Source organism: Trachemys scripta, chromosome 1 (genome assembly GCF_013100865.1).
Source record: "Trachemys scripta elegans isolate TJP31775 chromosome 1, CAS_Tse_1.0, whole genome shotgun sequence".
Taxonomy (NCBI): domain Eukaryota; kingdom Metazoa; phylum Chordata; order Testudines; family Emydidae; genus Trachemys; species Trachemys scripta.
The window spans coordinates 146,773,255-146,798,270 of record NC_048298.1 but is presented as its reverse complement, the minus strand read 5'-3'; the positions used below and the strand labels follow the sequence as shown (position 1 = coordinate 146,798,270).

The 25,016-nt window shown below is 48.0% G+C and overlaps 1 protein-coding gene across 1 annotated transcript in view; it reads right to left on the bottom strand.

The window, feature by feature from the left end:
- The window catches only part of LSAMP (limbic system associated membrane protein), a 1,336,346-nt gene extending 1,311,730 nt beyond the window's left edge, over positions 1 to 24,616 (bottom strand). Inside the window, exon 1 of the mRNA XM_034789028.1 lies at positions 24,226 to 24,616. Within this exon, the coding sequence (XP_034644919.1) occupies positions 24,226 to 24,292 (67 nt within the window). The 5' untranslated portion in view covers positions 24,293 to 24,616. The remainder of the gene's footprint in view (positions 1 to 24,225) is intronic.
- Between the last annotated feature and the right edge of the window lie 400 nt (positions 24,617 to 25,016).

The window sequence follows — 25,016 nt, the reverse complement described above, 5'->3', positions numbered from 1 at the left end:
TTGCTGGGCAGCCTCCAGACCCTGCGCCCCCGGCTGGGCGCTTCCCCTCCCAGGCTCCAGCTGCGCTGGGGAAGCGCCGGCCGGGGGCGCAGGGTCTGGGGGCAGCCCGGCAAACCGTGAAGCTGGTAGCACTGGGGCAGCCCTTTCCCCCTGGCTGGGAGTGGGAGGGAGGAGGGGGCGGAGTTAGGGTGGGGGAAGGGGCGGAGTTGGGGCGGGGCTAGGGGTGGGGAAATGGGCGGGGCCATGGCCCGTGGAGGGTCCTCTTTTTTTATTTATGAGATATGGTAACCCTATGCGATTAGAAAGTTGGCAACCCTAGCTATGGTACGAGTGCAGGGCATGGTCAATGTCCACCAAACCTCCATGGTCCTCCCTTCTGCATCAAGCCAGGATTATGGTTGCAGTGCTGGGGCGGAAAGTGCATTTATCAGTTGCAAACAATGACAAAATGCAGTGAGTGGGTCACCTTAGTAAAATGTTTGGAAACCACTGTCCTAAGCTTCGCGAGTTCGATTAGGCGCCAGCACTGTTAATTTCCTTGGAGTCTCTGGCTGTCTTCCTGGGCACAGGCTCCTTGCCACCCCTTTATATAAATGGGGCCCTGCAGCCCAGGTGTCCTAGGTCCCCAGGACCAGTGCTGACCATCCCCTCACTGCCAGACACTCCAGTAGCTTAGCACACCCTCTTGCAGAGCTCCGACCTTGTGGGCAGTCTGGCTTTACAGTTCATCTCTTCCAGGACACATGATAGTGTGTGGAAGCGTGTGAAGCACAAGCTTTGCAGAGGGTTCCAAAACCAATCATTTTCTACATTAGCTAGCACAAGAGATATATAGATCCCAACAAGACCAACACCTGGGAGCATTTCTCTGCCTCATTGTCCTCACCACTCCTGGGCTTTCTTTGGGCCTAGATCACAGTCCAGCATTCACCCTCCTGCACATGGCTTCTCTGTCCCCTGCAGCCAGCTTTCTTCCTCCTCAGCTGGTCGTGCAGCTGGAAAGAAGCTCTCTTCTACAGAAACAGGCCCCTCTGTTCTTCTCTCCTGCCCAACTTCCAAGCTTCCTTTTGTCTCTGTCAGTCCCTCTGATTTCCCAGTGTTGGCAACCTCAAGGGATCAAAAATAATGTGTGGTTTTTTTTTTAAAGACTATATTGTGTTTCTTTGGTCTGTCTTTTGATTTTCAAACTCCCCCTGTCCACGCTGGTGTGTGACAATTAGTATTATCCACTCTCCCAGATGCATTGGATGAACTGATTTTAGCCTCTGCTGCAGGAGCTCTCAGCCCACCCCCCAATCTACCTGTACCTTGCCCAGCTATCAACTCCCAACCCCCTCAGTTGAGGCCCATCTCTGCTTCTACTGGGATTTTTCATCACCAAGGCCTAGGGGACCTGCAGCAAGGTCCCCTCTCCCCTTTCCCAGGCTAGGGTGGGCCCCTTACCCTCCCTCCTCTGCCCCTTCCCATGCCAGAGGCTGCAGGGGGGTGGGGCAAAGCTGTGCTGAGCTCTTTGCTCTTTCCTCCCCCTTCCTGTGAAAGCAGCAAGCGGAGCTGAACTAGTGAGGATGTGAGGGGCTCACTCTAAAATCCCTTCACTCAAAAAAAAATTATAAGAGTTGGCTGTAGTGTTCCCCCGTAATGTCTTCAGCTCTGGAGGTTTTAAGACCCAGCACTAACATCTAATGTCTTTGCTCTCCTGTACTGACACTATTCAAACCCCACCAGCCTGCAGAGAGGGTGGAGAAAACCAGCTTTAGCTAGGATTCAGCTACACGTTTGTTCTTCCCAGGTGACATCTATTCAGGTGCTGATAGTATTTAATGATCCACCTATTTATGCACAGATGTGCTGGCCCCACTTCCCCGTCTCTTAAGCACACAAGACAGTCATAAGATATAAGAATACAGACAGTTCATAAAATCAAACTGGAATTCACAAGTTGTACATATACCTAGTTCCCAGCTCATCACAGATGCACTTTATAAAATCCTTTTTAGGTAATAGCATACGGAGGGCCATCATTCCACACTCTTCATTAAAACTCCATGGGCCACCAATTACACAAGAATCAGCGATGTTCAGACCTCCTAGACCTTGACCAAAGAATTGCAGCACTTGTCTGAAAAGAACAAAGGTTAGTTTGGTGACGAAGCGGCACACTTCCAATTGGCATCACACCCGCAAGTCTGGATGAGCACATTGTCTTATCATGGAAGATTTCTGCTTCCCGTTCTGAAAAAGGATAATGTTGGTATGATGGAAGGAGGGCTGTGGTGGGGTGATAGTCCCAGGACATTGGCTTTGGGACACTTAAAATGTCTGCAGCCACAGTCTGTGAACATTTTACAGCCCTTAGTCTTCGATCCAAAGATAGGGTCCAGATCCACAAAGGCTTGGGCACCTAAGTCAGTTTTATGCCCCACTGCCATTCACAGAACTCCTCCTGAACCCTGTAGGCACCTCAAATCAATCAGCGCCTAAGTTTTCAGAGTATAATTTCCCTATGTGCCTATGTTTCTGCCTGGGCGCACACACTGCTGCCTCCCTCTAGGTGTCTGGGTGCCTAAGTCATGTGCGGGGCCAGATCCAGTCGGTGTGCTCAGAGACCACTGCTGCATCAGGGCCCATTCAAAATCCAGCTGGAGGAGGCGGCAGTGCAGCCATCATCAATGTTATAACTTTTATCCCTACAGTTACAGCTGTTGCCTGGGATGTGGGAGACCCTGGTTCAATCCCCCGTCCTGGCAGAGAAAGGCTTTGAATGGGGCGTCTCCCTCATCTCAGGAGAGTTCTGTAACTGCTGAGCTATGGGATATTCTGATGGGCAGGGGGGCACCCTTGATCACTCCTGTTTAAGCTGTGGATAAATAATGAAAGAGTGGTCAGGGCTGGGGGGACAGTACCCTCAGTCACCCACAGCCCAGGCAAGTGCTCTGACTACTAGACTAAACGTTATAAGGTACCAACACCATCTCTAGCCATGGAGCAAGGCAGGTGCCTAACTCAGTCCCTCAGGCACCTATTCAGGGATCATTAGCAGAGCTAGCCACTTCCTGGCAGCCTGGATTTAGTCACCTCTCTCTGAGAGAAGGGCAGGGTTTAGCACACACCTCTCTCATCAGCAACTCCCATGGGTTAGCTTAGGCAGCTCCCAGTCTTAAGAGTCCGTCTCTCCCCATTCATTTTATAGAAACCTAGATACCTAAACTAAGGCTTTGTGGATCATAGTGTTGTTTCTGTGATTTTCTAGGCACCTAAAAGTTAGGCAACTTGATGCTCAGCATTGCACGGCCTAAGTCCCCTTTTCTGGATCCCATCCTAAGAGCCTAAATACCTTTGAGGCTCTGGACCAAAGTGCCTATTAAGGAGTTTAGGGGACCAGAGAGCAGGTTGCTTGGAACCCCTTGCATGGGACTCAGAGAGCTGCGGGAGACAAGAAGAGGAGCAGGGGAGGGAGTCTTTACACCCTAGGACTCTGTTTGAGAAATGCCCCGTGCTGTATGTGTGAAGTGCTGGATCTCTATGTGACACTGGGGGCTCTTGAAAACGTATTTAATCACAAATTATCTGAACGGGCATATCATTTGTGGTTAAATAGCAGTTAAACATCTCTAGGCATCCCCATTTGCAAACAAATCTATTACTCCCATCAAAAGTTAGAAGGGGGGTAGAAAAAAGGACTTAGAATGGAAGCCTAGACTGATTCTTAACTATGGAGTTGTGACCAGTGCATTCAGACTACTTACCCACCGATATGAAGTGCTTTGAGTGCTCTGAGTAGAAAAGGGCTACATAAAGTACTGGTGGCGCAGAAATTTTACCGTTTTAATTTCCTCTGCGGTTTTGTAAGATGATAATAATACTTAGAACCTTCTCATCTCAGGACTCCAAAGCAATTTATGAACAGTAATGTTTATAGTCTCACAACCCTCCTGTGAGGGAGGCAAGAAGAATTACAACCATTTTAAAGAGGGAGAAACTGAGGACACAGAGAGACTAAGTGATTCAACCAAGGCTACACCAGATGATATGGAAGGTCTCGGCTTCACACTTGGAAGATGTTGAACATTTGATCAAGAATGTCAAATCCTGTGCAGTGGTTTGTCCACAGAAGAGACCACGGTACCTCATGGCAGATGTAGTCCAGCGGGGAAGCTGGGCCTGGAGGGGAAAAGAGGGCCATGAGGGATTCAGAACTAGAACTCCCATGAGGCAATCTGGCAGATGCACTGATTAATGTAATCCAAAAACTAAATGTTTCATTTTGGTTTTCCTCATGGAAAATTCTGCCAAAATCAATCATTTCAGGTGGAAAATGTTGATGTTGACAAAACACCAATTCTGTTGGAAAAATGTTTTATTCTAATTTTTTGACCAGCCCTATTCCTCAAGCTCGATGCATAATCTCCCTCTGCAAGTCTTAGTGAATCTGTCCTCCCCAGTAATTTCAGAGTGGATCACTAGCTACCTGACAAGCCTACATAGGGTGCTCAGTCTCCAGTTGATCCTATTGAGACTTCTCAGGGGCCCACTAACCCCATTTAGTCTCATTGGGCTCTGTTAAACCTGCAAAGGCTCCACAGTGACTGGGGATGGTTATGAAGGACTCCACCAACCCTACTAAGGCTTGTAGAAGTTGGAGGGGCCCTTGATAGGCTAAACAAGGGTTGCAAGGAGATGAACTCCCCAACAGGCATTGTAAGGCTCAGAGCAGGATGTTGCAAGGGACTTCAATGAGCCTCCATACTTCCAAGGTGGTCATAACAGGACTACTGAGGTTAGGAGTGGTGATATGGCCCCCATTCAATGACTCACATACTCCCATCCTTCACTGCATACCCCCACTCTGCTGAGACTTCTCATGCTCCCCTTCTCTACAGCTACCCATGATCCAGGCTCTCCTCCAGCCTAAACCCTCCACTACCTGCTCTCTTACAGACCTCCAAGAAAGTGAACATTTTAGGAGAGGGTTTGTGGGATGACCACACAGCTAGGGGGAAGGGAGAGCAGACAAGAGAAGAAAATGCCTCTTTGCTGCTCCCCTGCTTAACATAGATGAAACCAATCAATCTCCTTTTAATGGTCTCCCACTCTCCTTTCCCACACAAGGAGCTGGCAAAAAAAGAGCTAAATTTTTTTCAAAGGATAGGGGCCACTGCTTTTGTAAATTGGCCTTAATTTGCAAACAGCTTCTCTGATTAATTTTTGGTGGAAACTTTCCCCTTTCTCCAGTGCAAAACCTCACTAGGCATCAGTGAGTACTGTGAGCTCTGTCTCTAAATGAAAAGGGAGAGAGACAGTTACATTTTTTAAAATAAAAGCTTCTGCCTCCAGCAGTCATTTGCTGGAACAAGCCAACGAACCATTCTGATCTCATTATTTAAAATCTTAACTTTTAAAATTAGAGCTTAATCAACTCATCTTTGGTCCAATCACGTTGATCTTAGCTCCGTAAATCAAGAAAACTAAAATGTATTTCTTTTTCTCTTCCCAGGTGTATTGTTTTGTTTTTTGCTACAAATGGCAAAGAAGTTAGAAGGATATTTGCACTCTGCTTAATGGCTCTGGTTTTTAGCATGTCAAAAATCAGGAAACCTTTATCCAATGTACTTCAAATTTGTTAGAAAAATTCTAACTCGGCCCCAGATCTAACCTACCAGTTTTGAGACCAATACTCCATTGTTTGTTTGTTTGTTTTCTGGGGGAGGGGTGGATGACAAAAAGCAGGCTCATAATGAAAATTCAGTTGCATTGCTAACAGTGAACTGGCTCCCGCCATTCATAGAATATCAGGGTTGGAAGGGACCTCAGGAGGTCATCTAGTCCAACCCCCTGCTCAAAGCAGGACCAATCCCCAGACAGATTTTTATGCCAGTTCCCTAAATGGCCCCCTCAAGGATTAAACTCACAATCCTGGGTTTAGTAGGCCAATGCTCAAACCACTGAGCTATGATGGACCGGATGGTCTAATAGGGCTAACTTCTATAATTCTGCATGGCAGGGACTTTGGCCCAGATCCTCAGAAGTATTGATTTCAATGGAAGTTAGGCATGTAGGTACCTTTGAGGATCTGGGCCCTTGTCTCTCCTTAGATCTGTAAAGTGCCATGCACCCTTATGGCACCATAAAATTAAAATATTTAAAAAATGAAATAATAGATGTCTGGTGGGATTCCATTTCCCTTGATTTTCCACAACAAAAATATTATTATTATTTGTATTACAGAAGCACCTAGAGGGCCCAGTGAAGATTGGGGCAGCATTGTGCCAGGTGTTGGACAAATACAGAGACATTCATGCCCCCAAAATTTTATCATCTAAATAGGCTGGACAGACAAAGGAAGTATTATTCCTCCCATGTTACAGATGGGGAACAGAGGCCCAGACTATTTCAATGACTTGCTCTAGTCACACACGACGTCTATGGCACAGCCAGAAATTTAACCCAGATCTCCGGCGGCTTAGCCTCGTACCTTCACCATAAACCCCTCCGTCTGTTCTCGAATGCTCTCATGTTCCTTAGCATGACTAACAGAATGGATTCTAGGGGGCTGATTGTAACTGTGTTGTGATTCTGAATAACCTTGCGTCGGTCGAGTGGAGAGGAATGGCCTTGCCCCCCTAAGAGGCCTTTCCCTTCACTCAGTTCCAGCTTCTAGGGTTTCAGATATTGAAAATACCGAGTAAGTGACAGCACCGAACAATATTGAAGGCACAGTGAAAGAGCATTTTATGCTGTCCCATTTTAATGGCTGGTGCTTTTATTACACAGCTTGTATGGTTACAGAATAGTGTGTGCAGATTTAATGCCTGGGTATTGTAATATCCAAGGTGAGGATATTGAACATTCTATTACAGTATAGTTTAGGACATCAGTTTATTTTAAGTATCAGCTTCTCCTTGCCCTCTTCCCTTGTGTCCATGAGCGTTTCCTGATCCTCGAGACTGGTAGCTCTGCAAGGCTATCTCTTATAACTGAAAATATGAATCACCGGTCTTCTTCTAGCATCTTCGAGCTGAGGGTTCCAAACACTTTACAAACATTAATGAAACCTCAATGAGACTTTATTATTATCCCTATTTTCTAAATGGGGAAAGTGAGGAACAGAGAAGGAAGTGGCTTGCCCAGCATATCAGTGACAAAACTGGGACTAGAACCAGGAGTGATAGCACTTAGCTTCCACTAGGCCACACACACTGACTGCTTTTAACTGTGGGTGCCCTTTTAAGGGTGGTTAGAATCGGCATATGGTTCATTTCACTGGATCACAACAAATTGCCTCCATATCTCTCAGTGTACAGCTGACTTTAGCAAATACAGCTTTAGTAGCCTTGCCATTCTTCTTCATCAATATTCTCTGCCAGATCACTGAAGTCTCCTCCCCCCAGCCCTGCTGCCATAACTGCTCCTTGCGTCTGAGGAGAAAACTCAGCCCCCAATCTGGGCAGAGTCAAAGAGACACTAATGAGCAGAGGAGATAAGTGTAGGGCCAAAGTCTCTTAGGCGAGGCCCAGCTATTGCGATGGGTTCTTCCTGATCATTGATAAACCCAGAGTTGAATCATGTAGTGGTGCAGTCATTGAATCATGTAGTGGTGCAGTCATTGAGCTCTCTCCTAGCTGAAAAATTGCTCAGAATCACTGCAACTTGCCAATCAGAAAAACTGCTTTGCTACTATCAGGCAGTGGCAGAACAGAGCAGATTAGTGATCCCAGTCCTGTCTCCTCTCTCTGACAGTGGCCAGTGAAAGTTGCTTCTGCAAAGAGACTAAATCCAGCACAATGCACCTTCCTGGGCTGTACTATACTGAAAGGAGACATTTGCTCCTGACCATATACCCTGAAGTGTGAAAATGGTCCCTTGTGAATTTCATAGTCGGTAGCGTAGCTATGGATGCTATTCTTTATATAAGTGCCATATCAGCTGTTCCCCTCATGCTAAGCTATTTGTCACAGTGATTCTCTGTGGCAACAAGTGCCACAGGTTTTTTGCATCTGATCCATTACAGGCATACTGCCTTTTCACTGGCATGGTGCCCTACAGTGTTTATATTAAGGGGAAGGGTAAAACCAGCATGCTGCGGTCCAGTACTCAAGACAGTAACACAGCTGTTTCTTAGACTCAGTTTTAGTGATGCTTTTGTTGAACATCACAGTCAGCAGTCCCAGATGTATTGGTATCTGGGCTCTTTTGGGCATCCAAAAAAAAACTTACATAGCACTCTATCATTTTACCAACCTTAGCTTTAGTTAGCCCTCACAACCACCCAGGAAGGTGATAATTGCATTATTCCTATTTTACAGATGTGGAAACTGAGGCACAGAGAGATGACAAGATCAGGGTCAGGACTCATAAATCCCTGGCTCAGACCATAAGAACATGGCACTCTCACTCAACATTGCATGCAGAGACCATTCGTTGCTGCATCTGGACCTGCTATCCTCAGATATTATGGGTGACAGGCACCAATATAAGAACCTAGCTAGCTACATGTGGGGTACCTAATCGTTGTGGTAACTGGAAGTCCCTTTGGACATGACATCCAGGGCATCAGTCTTTATGGCAACTGAGTTTTCTGGGTATTATTTGCTAGGTGAAGAGAAGGTGATAGAGAGAATCTCTGGCAGGCCTAACAAAAGTCACACTTCAGTCACAGATTCTATGACCTCAGGGACTCATGTGTGGTTAGAACAAGAACCTAGGCCAAGGAGCATGTGTTTGGAGTCTGTGTCTAAAGGACAATAATGCAGAGTACAAGGGAATGCACCTCTTTCTCAGCAAAGCCAACAATAGGTGTTTTGAGCCACCCTCTGCTAAGATCTTGGCCTCCCACAGCATGTAATTTTAAAATCTTAATTGATTAAAGTTTTCTGGAAACCTTATGGAAGGAGAGGCAGATAGGCCAGCATATTAATGCCAGAGAATAATGATAAATGCTTCCTGCATTAGGTTTCTCTAGGGGTAAGGGTAAGGGTAATGTCGTCAGGGTTAGAGGTTTATCTCCAGAGGCAATAGCACGCTGCAGTCTACGTGCACTCTACTTCACACGCCACGCTGCTGACTAAAATAAGCAGACATTTCTGTGAGGTGAGTGCCATTTGAATTGACAAAGTGGGATTTCTGCTGTGCACTTCACATGTAACGTGACCCTTCCTAGACTTTGAAGGCAACGGCTTGTTGCCGTAGGGTCTGAAACTAACAAAGCCAAGCAACACAAGCCCAGGGCTCCCGTTGGATCCCTCATCAAAGGCAATATTAAATAGTGCTGCTTTCAGAACTACTATTCTGGGCCACTTGGGCGCTGAAAACAGAGACAAGGCAGTTATTTTTTGCTACCATAGCTGGCTGCAGCTGAGAGGGTCCTGAGAAAAGCTATCTTCTTTTAATGGCTCATACTACCTGTGCCTTTGCAGGACTCTTATTAATGGGACTAGGTTTCTAAGGCTTGTCAAATACACTCCTGTTCCTCCCCCAGTGGTTTCTCCAGATGTCTCCCTAAGTACATTAGGAAACATCCCTTTCCTGAATCATTTACCCCACCTGCACAACTGTCTGCTTCTCCACCTTTTTCTGACACCAGCTCTGGAGACCCACAGCCCATCACTTGAGAAGTACCGCTCTTCCCAGTGTGGGTCTGTGGCTAGAGCCTTGACTGTAGAATTCTGGGATCTGAAGTCTAGTTTCAGCTCTGCTACTAACTTGCTGTGTGACCTTAGGCAAGTCACTTAGCCTTAGTTTCCCCCTCTATAAAATGGGGAGATGTTAACAATGTTTATCCATCTATATTAAAGCCCTTAAAGATTAAATTAATGAAAAGTGCTAAGTACTAACATTATGACAGATAAACTGACAGGAAATTCACTGAGGTTAGTAGCAGCCACGGCAGGAGGAAGTGTCTGTGTCTGTGTCTGTGTGTGGTGTGTGGAACATCTGAAGCAGCTATAAAGGACTCTGCCACTACCCACAGTGCAAGGCCAGCAGGTTCCTTGATGAATTGGCATATAACTGCACCTGAGATCTTTTGCATTGTTCTCTCAGAACTGCAGCGTGGGTATTTTGGACTCCCCGATTCTTCCAAGTGCTCATTGTCAGCTGGCCAGGGGGGCTGTGTCAGAAGGGGGGGGCATGTTAGAGACATTTGACTCAAGAGGGGGATAAAGGAGAGGCGGAGGAAGGAGCAGATGCCCATGAGTGACTGTGAAATGGGAAGACTCCGGAGAAGGAAAGCTTCACAGAACAGCAACAAGGGGGATCCCCTTGGTTGAGGCTTTGGTTTAAATAAGACCAGTGGGTAATGTTCTCCCTTATTCCTTACTTTGAGGTCAGTGATATCTACGGCGGGATCCAATTTTCAAAGTGGAAGAAATGGGACACCTCTTGGGATGTGAGGAAGGGCTGCCCTGGCAGCATCGAAGAGGTCTGCCTATGTGAAAGGAAGAGGATGTTCCATTTCTCCCTCTCCTCATGCAGGCAGCCATCTTCTCTCTTCCTCTTTGCCACCCTATGGATTTGATTCTCCATGCCAGAGAAGTCTGGTTTAAGGGCCTTGAGTAGGGGAAGGTCAGAGGGAAGCCTGGGCAGGGGAAGCCAGGGTATTAATATAGGACAGGACTTAGGACGGAGGATGTGCACATGTCCTCACCCAGTCTGTCGCCACTTTCACCAGCTCAGCCAGCTAGCAGCTCATTCAGGCAACCAGTCTGCACAGGGGTTATAAAAAACTGGGACAAAACACTGGTGCTTGTAGAACTGACAAGGGCACTACGTCAGGTGCAGGAAACAGGAAGGTGCTTGGTTTTCAGGTGCACATAGACACCCTAAGGACACCTATTTTTCAATGTAAGCCTCATATCAAGGTTTCACTACTCTGGGGTCATGAGTCAAGCATAGACCACAAGCCATTTCCTGGGATTTATAAAATTTCCCACCCTGTCTAAGCCTTTGGTTTTTTTTTTAAATAAGTATCTAATCCTTGTGGTTGTGAAGCAAAGCTTCTGAGCGTAAATAGCTGCATTATTTAGGTTTATTGAACATCTGACACTGGGAATGCGCAGTTCATGAAATTTTCAGCGAAGATGTATGAATGAGACTTTCTGCTACATTTTTTAAATGTGAAATTATCAAAATTTTATGCAGCGTCGACTCTGGCCATATATGATGCAGTGAACGGAATGCGCTGTTCTGTTTTATAAGGTGACTCTCACTGATTTGCAATGCACAGGTGCTCAGCTTACATGTAAAAAGGGGCTTTCTCACTGTCAGTCCTACAAAGGCTACCTGGTTCTGCGAATCAAACTGGGCACTTACCTTTTCAGGGACCCCCACCAATTCTATAGGTTCTGCAGGCTAACGTATAGCCCTAGTTATACCTGTGCAATCCCACTGCCTTACCTTAAACCCTCAAGGGAAATTCACTCCATCGGCATGGCATGTGGAATTTCCTCCCTTAGGAACATCTCTGGCATGAAGGCCAAAGTGCACAAGGGGTTCATGTGAACAGCAGTTGAACATGGATCAGTTGCTCCTAAGAGATAGGCCTCTATGTCACACTCTGGTGTTAGTTTTAGCACCTCGGTCTTTCCACATTAGAACCAGTCAGGCCTCTTTGTTTAAAAGCCTTGCAATTCATTTACACTGCTGCTACTCCATCCACTGCACCTCGGCTCAGGGCTGTTCCACCCTTTACTGCGGCTGTTTACTGCTGGACTATTGAGAATTCTCCTGGCCATCTGCTGTCTCCTCTTCATCTCAGCTTGTTGAACCACTAGTCATATTAGTAGTGCCCCCACTTGTCCAGCTGGGTCACCAGGAGGGCTGCAGCTGGTCGACGTGGAGCTTATACTACAAATTGTTCATTAGCTTTGGCAGCCTGGGTGCTGTTCTGTATCTGTGTGACACACAGATCCTTTGGAGTAGCTCATCAGTGGCTTCATCGAACCTTTGTTCTCTCCCTTGGGTGGTCAGAAGTCATGCACAATGCTTCCATTGGGCTGCTTAGCTTTTGATTTCAGTTTTATGCTGTTTAGCACCTAAACTGAATCCCACTTCTGACACCATATGCCACAGACTAGTGGGTTTATAACAATAAGGCCACTCCAGACAAGCCAAGGTCAAAAACCAAATAAAATAAAATGTCTTTGTCTTTCCTACTATGGGCAAAGGAACCAAAACAACCCCCCGCTACACACAAATAACAAGCCAGCAGAAGCAAAGAAAAACCTTATTCAGGCTAGTGATATGCTTACTAACCAGTGCTGGCTTTAAGTACCTGTTGCAAGGCTAGTCTCCCTCCCTTGAATTGTCTTGGGATATATTACAGCTGGGAGTGTGTTTCCCAGCTTGGTTAGACAGACACACAGGTAGATGTTTCCTACCTCAAAAAGCTTACATTCCCAGATCGTGAAAAGTAATATTTTTTTTGCATTTCAATAGTCCCCCTCTAACTACACACGTATGTAAAGTCATGTCACAGGGATTGCCCCTGTCTGTATAGATTCTGATTGCTGGCAGGCACCATCAATCCTTTCCCCCCTTCTTTTGCCAGTCAATGAGAAAAGCAAAACAACTGTCATCCTTGACTCCGTTTCTCCCCCCACCCTCTTTTCTCATTGGAAAATCATGGTTTTGCCACAAAAACAGCGCCCTCTGTGTCTGACCAAAGCGAGGGGGAATTTCTGATTCCTCCCCTGTGCAGAACAGGGGATTTTGTGGTTTCACTGCAACAAGGCAGAATTAGTGATGATTCACCTCTGATCCAATCCAAGTGAAGAGCACGTCTTTCCACACACTTCCAGCAATGCAGGCTCGCTTTGCAGCTATCTCAAGATCCTGTGTATTAAGCCACAGCAACTCCAAAGGCATTCCCATAGTGTAGCTGTAACCCGCTGTTCAGCGTGCATTCTATGCTCCCTCCTCCCCATTGCTACTCCATAGAGGATATGAGACTGTTACATCCCCAGCCACAGAGCCTGGTTCTTTAGCTAAACTGTAGAGACTCCTGCTTTTAGCTCTGGAGGTCTCTCACTAGGGTTGCCAATTTTCTAATGGCACAAAACTGAACACCCCTGCCCTGCCCCTACCCCGCCCCTTCTGGGAGACCCCTTCCCCGCTCCTTCTTCAAGGCCCCACCCCCACTCACTCCATCCCCTCTCCTTCTGTTGCTCACTCTTTCCCACCCTCACTCATTTTCACTGGGCTGGGGCAGTGGGTTGGGGTGTGGGAGGGGGGTGGCAGCTCCAGCTGGGGGTGCAGGCTCTGGGGTGGGGTGGGGGATGAGGGGTTTGGTGTGCAGGAGGGGGCTCCAGGCTGGGGCCGAGGGGTTGGGAGTGCAGGAGGGGGTATGGGCTCTGGTTGGGGGGTTGGGCTATGGGGTGTGGCCAGGGATGAGGGGGTTGGGGTGCAGGAGGGGGTTTGAGGTCCCGGCAGTGCTTACCGCAGCTCCAAGGAAGTGGTCACCAGGTCCCTGCAGCCCCTAGGCACATGGGTGGCAAGGGAGGCTACACACGCTGCTGTCGCTGCCCCTGCAGCCAATGGGAGCTGCGGAGCTGGCACTCAGGGCAGGGGCAGCACGCAGAGCCTCCTTGGCCGCCCATGCGTCTAGGGGCCGCAAGGACCTGGCGGCCGCTTCCGGGAGCCGCGTGGAGCTAGGGCAGGCAGGGAGCCTGTATTAGCCCCAGGCCCCCGCTGTGCCACCGACCGGACTTTTAATGGAGCTGCCAGGGTCCCTTTTCAACCAGGCATTCTGGTCAAAAACTGGACACTGGCAACCCTAGCCAATGTAGCAAGTCATTATACAATGGCTTCCCAGGCTGCTGTCAGTGGACCAGTTCAGCCAAAGCTCAACAACCAAAGTCACCTGTTTAATTTCAGTGGGTCACTCACAATCCAGTTACTTACCTGTGGGTGAGGGAGGCAAAAAACAACTGATAACATCCCCCAGAGACCAGCTAAGCTTGTCTCCTTCTAGCTTCGGCATATGGAGGCTCCATTTTTGGCTCACTTGCCAGGTCAGCCACCTCCAGATTACAGAGGATCTGTTTTGATCTCAGCTCTTGTGACATGCAAGAAGTGAATTCACACAAGTGAACAAATTCACACAAGTGAATTCAGCCACATCACTGCTGGCCTCAGACTAACTATTCCTTTGTCCAGTTACCTGCTTAGAAAAATGATGGGATAAAGGAGGGGAGGGGATAGATGCATATCACACAGTCCAGGTGGGACATTAGTTAGAACTTCAGTTTGTCAGGGATCCTGGAGAACAGAGTGCTGACCATGAGGTTTCAACTCAAAGGTGTCTGGGGTCATCCTAGACATCACCTCCACCCAACTACCTAGTAGACTGAGGACCAATGGCCCCTCACAGTCATTTTCAACTTCCACTAAATGAAAGAGGGGGATTGGAACCAAACTCATGAAAGCTAGTATCTTACTCTAATGACTGTAGTAAGAGAGTATCCAGAGGTTCTCAGCAAGAAAGAGAAATTACTTAACGGACAACAATACACTTATTTTCCAGATTGGGGGAATTTGTTCTGGTTCAGTAAGTGCATAGAAATTAGTGATTGTATAAGAATCTATTAAGGCATCTAGACTATCTCCCGAGAGACCTCTGCAGGATTGTTCTGCGCAAATTATTCTCCAGGGTTTTGACCAGTCTAGTTTTAAATGTCCCAGATGATGGGGCTTCCCTCATTTCCCTTGGGGAAACTATTCCACAGTCAAATACATCTCTCAGTGCAAGATAATTTTTCCTGCCCAGATTTCCTCTTTTCTTAATTTTGCACCATGATTTCTAGTTCTACTCCTCAGGCCACCCGAAACAATCCCTCTTCCTCCTACGGCTTCATGCTCTCCCATACACAGAGATCATTAGCACATCTTCTCTTTAGTACTTGGCCAAGCTAGCCAGGTGTTTAGCTCTTTAAAGCTTTCCTCATAAGTCAGGCAGTCCCTCCAGCCCCTTAATCGTTTTTGTTGCTCTTCTCTGAATTCACTCTAATTTTGTTTACATCTCTCTGGAAATGAAGTGCCCAGAACTGAACATAGTAAACAACAACAGCTCATTATCTGGCTAGACGCTAATTCCAGCTATCAGAGCACAGGTGCTGCACACATACACACACTCTGTGTATTTAAGTGCCAATTGCCCTCATATTTCCCCAAAGGAGAAGTCAGAGCCTCCTCAGATTAAATGAGTCCCTAACTGTCGCTCCAGACCAGAAATGAATCAGAATGCAAACCCTCTCTGGACATTTCAGAAAGTTCTCAGGAGGGTTTTTGTTCCATTTTCATACACCCTGCAGTCCCTGGTCTCTTTCAGAAGTGGAGACACTCCAGGCCCTAGGCACATGAGAACCCCACAGCTCTATTCCTCTGGTCCCACTCCTCACTCTAGAGTGGCAGGGCCTCCCTGCCTTCCAAAGAGGCAGAGACAGCAGCATAGGCTCTCGTACTCTTCTCAGGAGCATCAGATGGGGTCCCTTCTCCACTCCCCACCTCTCCAGGCAAAGCAGGGATGGTAGCAGGGGTGTCTTCTCTAATATTTACCTCAACAGCCAGATATATCTGCCTGACTGTAATAGACCTGGCCCACCCCAGCTTCTTCAGCCACACAAAAAGCCATCATCTGGGGTGGTATTGGCAGAGGGGAATCTGAGAGCACTCATCTGAGATGAATGGAACAGTTCACCACTTCCAGAGCTGTTGTTGAAGGCTGTCTGCAGACTCAGGCAGAGAACCCTAGATTGGTTACACTAAGTTCACATTTTCAACCCTGTCTTCATAACCATACAGGCTAGAAACGTATTGATATTTCTGAGTGAATGTTGAGATTTGGATATAATTATATGTCTTAGGAGCTGAAATAGCTATACTGGGAAAAGTGCAGTTTTGCTTGTATGAGTCATGTCCGCACTAGGAGCACTTCAAAGGTGTAGTATACAGGTATAGCTATGCCAGCAAAGCACTTTTAGGGTAGATTTGGCTTAACTGCACACTAATTTGCCCCCATTGAACTATACAGGAATACTCTCCACACATACCCCCGACACATACTCCCAGCAACCATAGTTATTAACACACACCTATTGTACAAGCCTCCTTACCAGTGGTGACCACACACACAGGCATCATGAACATTTTGATACACACACACACTAACCCTCTCCCTCCATCTCTCTCATCCACTGCCTGTGGCATGCACCCTTCAAAACACAAGAGAAGACTCATTCAAATGCACATAGCCATGACTTCATACCCAGACATGCACACTCCTGGATCCATGCTCAGGAATGCATGCAACCACTTCATGCACTGATGTATACTTACTGGACACAAATGCATGTGCGCACACCCACACACTCAAAGGCAGATACATACTCATGTGCATTGGAATATATCTATACATGCAAAAATCATAGCTGCTCCTTTGAATACATGAGAGATGAGTGCATGTGAATGCTCACCTGCAAACCCATTGACCAACATACACACACAAGTGTATGGCCACATGAGCATTTTTACATATGCACTGGGCAGAAGGCTAGTACTCAGTAAGGCTTTGAGTCAGCTCTGCCAATAACTTGTGGTGTGGCCTTGGGTAAGCCACTTTAGGGCCAGATTGTGCCTAGCCATATGCAGGTGCATGAGCGGGAGCGTATGAGGGGGGATATTAATGGTTATTGTCCCAGTGGGTTGTAAGGATTAAGTGGTTCCAGCCTGCGACCCACTATATATAAGTGCTAATGGGCAGAGTGGGAAACCTGTGATTACTCATAGGCATTGCACACTCACACCCAGACAGCTGTGCACTGATACACTATTGATTTCCCTGCTGGAAACTCCATGACTGTTGCCAGTGCCTTCCATTTGTCTCCTTGTTCATTCCCCCATTCATCGCTCACATTCTCTCTTTGTCACACGCCCTTCACAAGGCAATTCTTCATTTTTTATAGAAATGACAAAAAAAACCTAAGGATCGTTTTATTTAAGAGAGATTCCCTCCAGCCCTGAAAGGAATGAGGAAAGAGACTTCCCCAAGGTCGGCCAGATCCCAAGCCCTGCAGAGAGGAGTTGATTTCAAGGACAGGCTGGCTTCAGACGTAGGAGTTAATTTAGGGTGACTCTAATTGAACAGGAAACTCACAAACTCCAATTTTTGAGCCCAAACCTCCAGCTATGTCCCCCTTGACTTTCGCTAAACCCTTAACCTTAAACTTGCCTTCAGATCCAAACACCTTATCCAAACCACCAGCCCCAGCTCTGATCCCATCCCTCCTGCCTTAACATGAATGTCCCCATTTCCCCTCAAACCCAGACTCCTACCCTTGAAATCCAACCTATAGAATCTAGTAACAGCAGCACTACAAGCCAGCCCCAAATCTTGCCCTGGGCTCACGAATGAGTGGGAAAGACGGGGCAGGAAGATACTTTTTCCAATGGAAACAGTAGGGCAGGATTCTTCCATAGAGCTTCAGGAAGCACTGGGGTGCAGCCCTAAGAAGGGGGTAGGCCCAGGCCCATCAGCCAGCTGCCTACTTATGCTGTAAAACCCATAGAGTTTAAGGCTAAAAGGAACCATCAGATCACCTAGTCTGACCTCTTGTATATCACAGGCCACCAACACCCACCCCCCTGCACACTAAACCCAACAAACAAACTTAGACCAAAGTATACAGCCCACAGGAATTGTGTACCACAGCCAGAGAATAGGAGGGACCGAAGTGCAACAAGTCAGAGGCCCCTGCAATGGCAGGGAAATGATTAAGTGAGATATACCCAGCTACTCCTGGCAAGCGACCCGCACCCACACGCTGCAGAGGAAGACGGAAACCTGCAACATCCCTATCAATCTGGCCTGGTGGAAAATTCCGTCCTGACCCCACATATGGTGATCAGTTAGATGCCAAGCATGTGAAGAGCACACCAGCCAGCCAAACCCCTAAGAAAGAGAATGCTTGGTGCCACCTCAGAGCCCTGCCCCCCACCCCACTCAATGTCCCTTCTCCAGCCATGGCCATCCCTGATGCTTCAGAGGAAGGAGATCAAGGAAGGCAACATCAGCAAGCCCTAGCCAGGGAAAACTCTGCTATGGCTCAGGGAAGCAGAGGTGCACCCTTCACAGCACTTCCCCACTTCTTTCTGCATGAGTGGGATGGGGAACTTTGCCCTGGCTGGCAGGAATTCCACTGGACAGGATACACGGGGCAGCATCTCAGCTTCCATATCTATGCTCCAGCCAAGGCAGGACTGAGCCCTGAATATCAAACATCAATCTCAAATCCCAACTCTTCCCTTGGGCCATAACCCTAATAATTCACCATCCTCTGAGCTGCATTAAGGCAAATGGCATAGAACAAAATCGGGACATTACCTCTCTTTCTTCACCCATTTGTATTTGCATCACTAATTCCCAGAGTTCCCCTGGACCCACACTGGCAGGGTATGCATCTGTGCCTCTCCCCACAGCATCCACCACCCCACACTGGGAGAATGAACAGAACAGGACAATTATTGAATACTCCATCCCCTATTGCCAAGTCCCAGCTTCTAGCTTAGGGACACACTGAGCATGCAGCTGCATCCTTGACCATCTTCGCAAATAGCCATTGATAGAGGTATCCTCCATGAACTTATCTACTTCCTTTTTGAAACAAGTTATACTTTTGCCCTTCAAAACTTCCCCTGGCAATGAGTTCCACAGGTTGACTGTGCATTGTGTGAAGAAGTATTTCCTTTTGTTTGTTTCAAACCTGCTGCCTATTCATTTCATGGGGTGACCCCTGATTCTTGTGTTATGTGGAGGGGTAAATAACACTTCCTTATTCACCTTCACCACACCATTAGACCTCTGTCCTATCCCCCCTAAGTCATCTCTTTTCTAAGCTGAATAGTCCCAGTCCTTTTAGTCTTTCCTCATATGGAAGCTGTTCCATACCCCTAATCAATGGGAAGGCTGCCTCTGTACCTGTCTTTCCATAGTGTCCCCCTGTCCTACACTGGGAGGGGTAGTCTCTGTATCTCTCCCACCAGAGCCCCACCCTGCCCCACACTGGGAGGGAGAACTGTCTAGAGTGCTCACCCCAAGTGCTATCCATTCTGCCCTCACCATTTTCTCTTCTCATTATCAGAGCTGGACAAGATGGTCTGTGCTGTGACTGATATTTTTTTCTCCTGGACAAAACGATAACAAGGAGTGTGCTTCATCTGTCAAAGCAATTCTCTGACTGAGTCTGAACAGCACATGAAATCATAACACATTCTTCTTTAAGAAAAAGGGAACCTCTTAAAGAGGGAGAATTTGCCATTGGGTCACTGAACTCAATCTCCTGCCACTGGCAGCATCTCCCAGAAAAGGGACCCCACTAGTAGGGTACCTGGCCAGTTGTACAATGCTGTCTGTGGATGGCTAGATAAATTCCACACAAATCCCCATGGCAATCACCTTATGCTTCCCTGAAGCACAAGTTTTCAGTGTCCTCTTCACCTTGCTCTTCAGCTAGTTGTACTCATGGTCATAAGATCATCCAGCCCATTCCAAAAGCTAGTCTCAGTAACCCCAGTGACTCTCTCCAGCAGGGAGTTCTGCAGGTTTTGTATGGGCCCAGTGGAGAAGACTTCCTTTTCATTGGCTCTTAATCTCACTATAGCACCCTTTGTTCTCATTTTACAGCATTAAGCAGGAGGGATGGACTATCGCAGAAGTATCCTGTTCCTGCCAAATGAGCACCCTTCTCATTCACCCACCCACTCACCACTCCCCCAGCACAGCATGATTGCAGTACTGCATATCATAGAAAGGACCAGGCTTCCATCCCAGTGGTTCTATCTAGCCCGATCATACACTTTGAAGTTCACATCAGAATGAGCCTACCTCTCGTCCAGTCACCTCTGCGTGGAATCTCACCTCCCCCAAAGAGGGTTAATCCCATCCCACTGGTGCCTGGACTGCAGAAGTCCAAGGGGGCCTGCAGGAGGCGCTGCTGGCACAGGACAAGAAGGCTCAGGTTCTAAAGGGCTGCCTCTCCCATTGATCAATGATGGGAGGAGGCAGGGGAGAAGGAGGAGGTGCTGGAAGGGAGTTTTCAAGAAGCCCCTGTTGTTTGTGGGATGAAAGGAAATGCAGCTGGTGGCTCCTTTAAGTTGTTTGCTCTCTTGCCTGAACCCCCAAGATACAGGAATGCCCCAGAGGTAGAAGGCCAGGGGAGAGCAATCACTGCATGACCCTAAGCATGGGGACCGACCACCCCAGCCCCTGTGTAAGGGGCAGGGAATGAGGAGGTCCCTTGCCCTCGTAAACCCATGCTAGTGCCAGAGACCACCTGGCTTTTTGTTCCCAGCACCAGTCTCAGAGCCTGCCTGATGATACTTGTCTCAGGACAAGGAGAGGGACATTAGAGGCTGAGAGTTGGAGCAGGCCTCTATTTGTCATAGTAAAGCCTTCAGATCACATGACTGAGAGTGAAGGTGTAGAACTGGTGGAGGGATTGGGTCATTACTGGGGTGGTAGCTATTGTTGTATTGAGTTGCAGTGGTCTGTGGGTGTTGGAGCAGGGCTAGAGCAAACTCATGGGGTTTGACAGAAAAATCCTTGTTTTCAGTACTCAAATAACCAGCTTTTTCTACCTTCTGCCCACATTTGGAGTCTGCAAGTAAATTCAGCTTCACCTTGGGCCTTGCACATCTTCATCACTTAAGGGACCATAAGCCAGCTGAGAGAGTCGTTATCTCGTCAATACAGCCATGTGTAGGGAGTGTTCCCTGATTGCATTAGACACCCTGAAAATAACTAGAAAGAAAAATATATCCAAGGAAGTGGGGAAAGACTTTTCCTTTGCCTCAGTGATGCACAGATACTGCACAAACCCATCACGTTCACCAGCACATAGGCACCACAGACTAACACACACATGTCATAACGTCAAACCCCCCTCTCCTCCTCCCCTCCCCCCACACACACCATGCTACACTGGCTCTACTGAGGAAGGCCGTGAAGATAAAATGCTGGCAAATAAATCAATACACCAAAGGCTGTGCAGATTTGAGTGCTCAATGTGGGCCAAGAGGCAGCCCCATGGATTCGAACCTGAGTGGGGCGCTGGGGAGCATGGGAGCTGTGTGTCTCCAGCTCAGACAGGGCAGTGGGGCCAAGACAACACATGGCAAGGTTTGTAAGAGCCCACTTTGGGGGCTTGGGTTGGCACCAAGGGAATGCGGGGACATTGGCCCAGCCCAGCCTAAGGGTGAGGGCTGGGAGAACGGGCATCCTATCCTGCCACCACGCAGAAGCAGAGTAGCACCTGAGCCAGGAAACCTGAGCCACCCAGCTAAGCATGGGAGTGAGGAGAGTGAAACTCAGTGCAAGGCTGCAAGCCTTGAGCCCTGACAAGGGGGAAAAGAGCAAAGCCCCCTCTCCATCCCCATGCCCCTGAGCCCAGCCAGGCAGAGGGGACATTCAACCTGTTTCATGTACCCTGGCAAAGGCATCAGAGGAGACAGCCTGTGTGAGTCACTTGGCACTGTGCAGTCCTTAGCTCTCCTGCCAGCCTCAACTGCGGTCCTCTCTCCCTCCATTGCCTGCCATTCAGTCACAGCTTGGCTGTGCCCCACAACATCAGCCCAGTTCCCTTTTGCTCTCAGCTCAGTCGCCCATGGGAGATTGGAACAAGGGAAATGTCAACGCTGCATACACATACATCCCGACAGACCGACTGAGGGGGGCAGCCTGTTTTAGGGTGGCTCGGAAAACGTCAAGCCCAGTTGGCTAGCTGTCTGCGATATGCTGTGCTTGGATGGTGTTTGGAAGCCATGTGAGGAGGCATTCCCTATCCAAATCAATACTCCAGTACTCTAGAGTAACAGCCCCGCACACTTGCCAGTATTACTGACACATGCTGGGCTCATTACCATTGAATATTGTGGAGTGCAGCATTCTTCCTTTTAACCCCTTCAGCACCTTTTGGTTTGCTCACCACAGCGCCCTGCCTCTCCTGGGCAGCCCCCACACCCTGCCTTCTACAGGCTCTCACTCCCTGGGGACAAGAGATGTAAATTCCATGGCTGGCTTTCAGAGCCGCAAAACTGGAACCAGGAGTGGCTCCGATCTGGGTTCCAGTTTATCCAAAAGTTGGGAGGAGGGAGGATTTGTAGCTGTGGTCCCAGTGTTAGCATTGTTCTCTCCCCCTCTCCAGAGGATACATGGTAGCTCAGTGTTCAAAGGGTTAATTATCTCTGGCAGCATCAGGGAAACACACAGTTTGGGGGTTTGTGCAGTTGTTATGTAACTAGTGCAGGGGAACAGGTTAAACGATAGCAGCTCCCAAGCTTAACATGGATTGTGGTGGGAGCCATAGGACCAGAGTCACTGCAAAAGGTGAAAGCAACTCCAAACTATGCCAGATTCGGGATCTCCAGGTCACTGTTCACACCAGCTTGTGTATTGGAAGCACTGTATGGCTCAAGCCCCAGTGGCTTTAGTTGGACATCAGGGATAGGAGGAGGAGTTTGGAGTCTATGTGAATTGGCAGTGTCCGTTTTCCTTGATGGGTCCATGCCAGTTCTCCCAGAGCAGAGGGTCACTCATGCCAAGCCATTGGACTGCACTGCTCACAGTGGCTATGCATTTATTTGTGTGTGTGTGGGAGGGGGAGGGTGTATACATGTATGTGTTGAAAAATTCTCGCTCCTTCCTCAGAAATGGGCACATGGGGAGAAGAAAGTGCCTGTTTCCCAATCCAGAGCTGAGAAAGTGTGTGTCTGAGAGAAAATCTGTGAGAGATGAAGGAGAGCATGTATGTGTGACACCGTGAGCAAGAAAGAGTGCGAGAGAGAACAGTCGGATAACATGCAGCAGAGAGAGGGGAGGTGTATGGGAGCAAGAGCATGCAACAGTGGTGGGGAAAGGGTGAGTCTGTGAGTGTGAGAGATTGTGTTAGTATGTCTGAGAGAAAGTGTGCAGAAGGGAGAGAGTGGGTGTAGGTGTAGGGGTTTCCGTGCGTGCTTGATACAACTTGTGAGACAGAGGGATAGTGTGTGCACAAGTGTGAGCTAGGGAGAAAAGAGGGACAGTGTGTACATAAGCAGGACAGGGTGTCAGAGAGTGTGACAGAGAAGGTGTGTGAGACAAAGCCCCAGAACAAGAGATCTTGTGTGTGCGTTTGTGTGTGAGTGATCAAGCGCATGCGAGGCAATGTATCATAGACAGTAGGCCTGACATACAGATAATAAAGAGCGTGTGTGTGTGTGTGTGTGTGTGCACGCGCAAGAGGGGTGCTGCAGGGTAGATAAAGCGTGTGCGCAAACCAACAGTGCTGGTGAGATGGACCAAGAGTGTGTGTGTGTGCAAGTGAGAGAGAGGGCAATGGAAGTGAGCGTATGCAGGTGTGTGACACTGTAGGAATTGCAGGGAGATAGAAGTGTGTGTGGCACAGTGAGCTGGAGTGAGTTTACGCACAGTGTATGTTATATTTATGGGCATGTGTGTATGTGCGATTATTGGCATGTATGAATGAGTGTGTTGCTTGTGTATGAGATGCAAGTCCGTGTATGGGGGAAGACTGTGTATGTGTGTGTGTTAGTTTGTACACACTGTACAGTATGCATTCACCCTTAATCCTTGTTTACAGAAAACCCCTCTAAACCATCCAAAAATGTCTATCGTCCTTTCAAACTTCATCCTACGTACACTTAGCTCTATAAGCATGAAACCCAGCTGACAATTCCCCACTTGGCAAGAGCCAATACCCAGAGCATTTCCTTCTCCCATCTCTGCCTCCCTAGCTCCCCCACTTTTTTTGCTGGGGGTGGGGAGGAGGCAGTGTTTGTGTGGACACACCAAAGAGCCACAAAGGCACCTTCTAAAAACTTAACAGAGATTTCCACAGAAAGGCGCATCGGCACTAGTAATCCAAAGTGCCAAGCAACGCAGGCTGCGTATGGCAGTAGAACAGGGACACCCAGCTCCATCTAGCCCCTTCCTTTGCCGATTCCCCCTCTCCCAGCAGTCCCCTGCAAAGAACACAAACCCAGCAGCAAGTCAGGTACAGGAGGTGTCCTCTAACCAGAAGATTCCCCAGCAATAATCTCTCCTTGGCTCTTATTTCCTGAAGGAGGTGGAGGATGAATTTAAATAGATACATCTCCATCTTCCAACTCATCCTCAGTTCATCAGCCCCAAATCAAACAAGGGGGGTGGGGGAGGCACTAAGAAATGAACTCATCACCTACCTTGCAAGGAGAAGAGGGACAGGAAGAATCCCAGCACCCAGATGCTGTGCAGCCAGTAGGTCCTCATGCTTCTGTCTCTGTCTGTCTGTCTTTCTCTCTTTCTCGCTCTCCTGCTCTCTCGCTCTCTCTTTTTAAAAAATAAGATGGAATTCTTGTCTTCTTTCTGTCTCCCCGGGCTGTGTTCTAACAGCTCAGACAATCCAGTGCAGAGAAAGCTGAGCCACGACGGCCAGATTCCCAAATAACCTCACACTCTCTCCTTCAAGTGATGGAGAAGAGGGGGGGGGGGGCAGGTTAGATGCCTGTCGTAGCCTGCGCTGGCTGTAAACACAGAGAATCTCTCTGTCTCTCTCTCCTGCAGCTCCAACTAAATGCGACTGTACTTAAACAAGCAATGCCTTATAGGACAGCGCTCAGAGCAGAAAAGATCCCACCTCTGCCACCTAGTGTTGCCAGCTAGACCATTTTATACATATTATAGAAATACGGACATATCATCGAACGTACGTCTCAGATCATGGGTGCATGGACTACGCAGAGCTCACTGCTGCTCCGGGCTCTTACCCCAGTGGTGTGGGGGAAGTTACTGAGCAAAGGGGGAATAATTTTCCCATCAATATAACACAGAGAGCAGTTGGGCTGACTGGATTTCGCATATCAGACAGTAAAGTTCTGCATTATGAACTCCAGCACACAGGGCCAGCTCTGCTCGTGTCACTACAGTGGAGGCCAGTGTGAGACTCAGGAATGTTGACTGTAGATACAGAGACGCTGATGCCCGCAGGAAATGT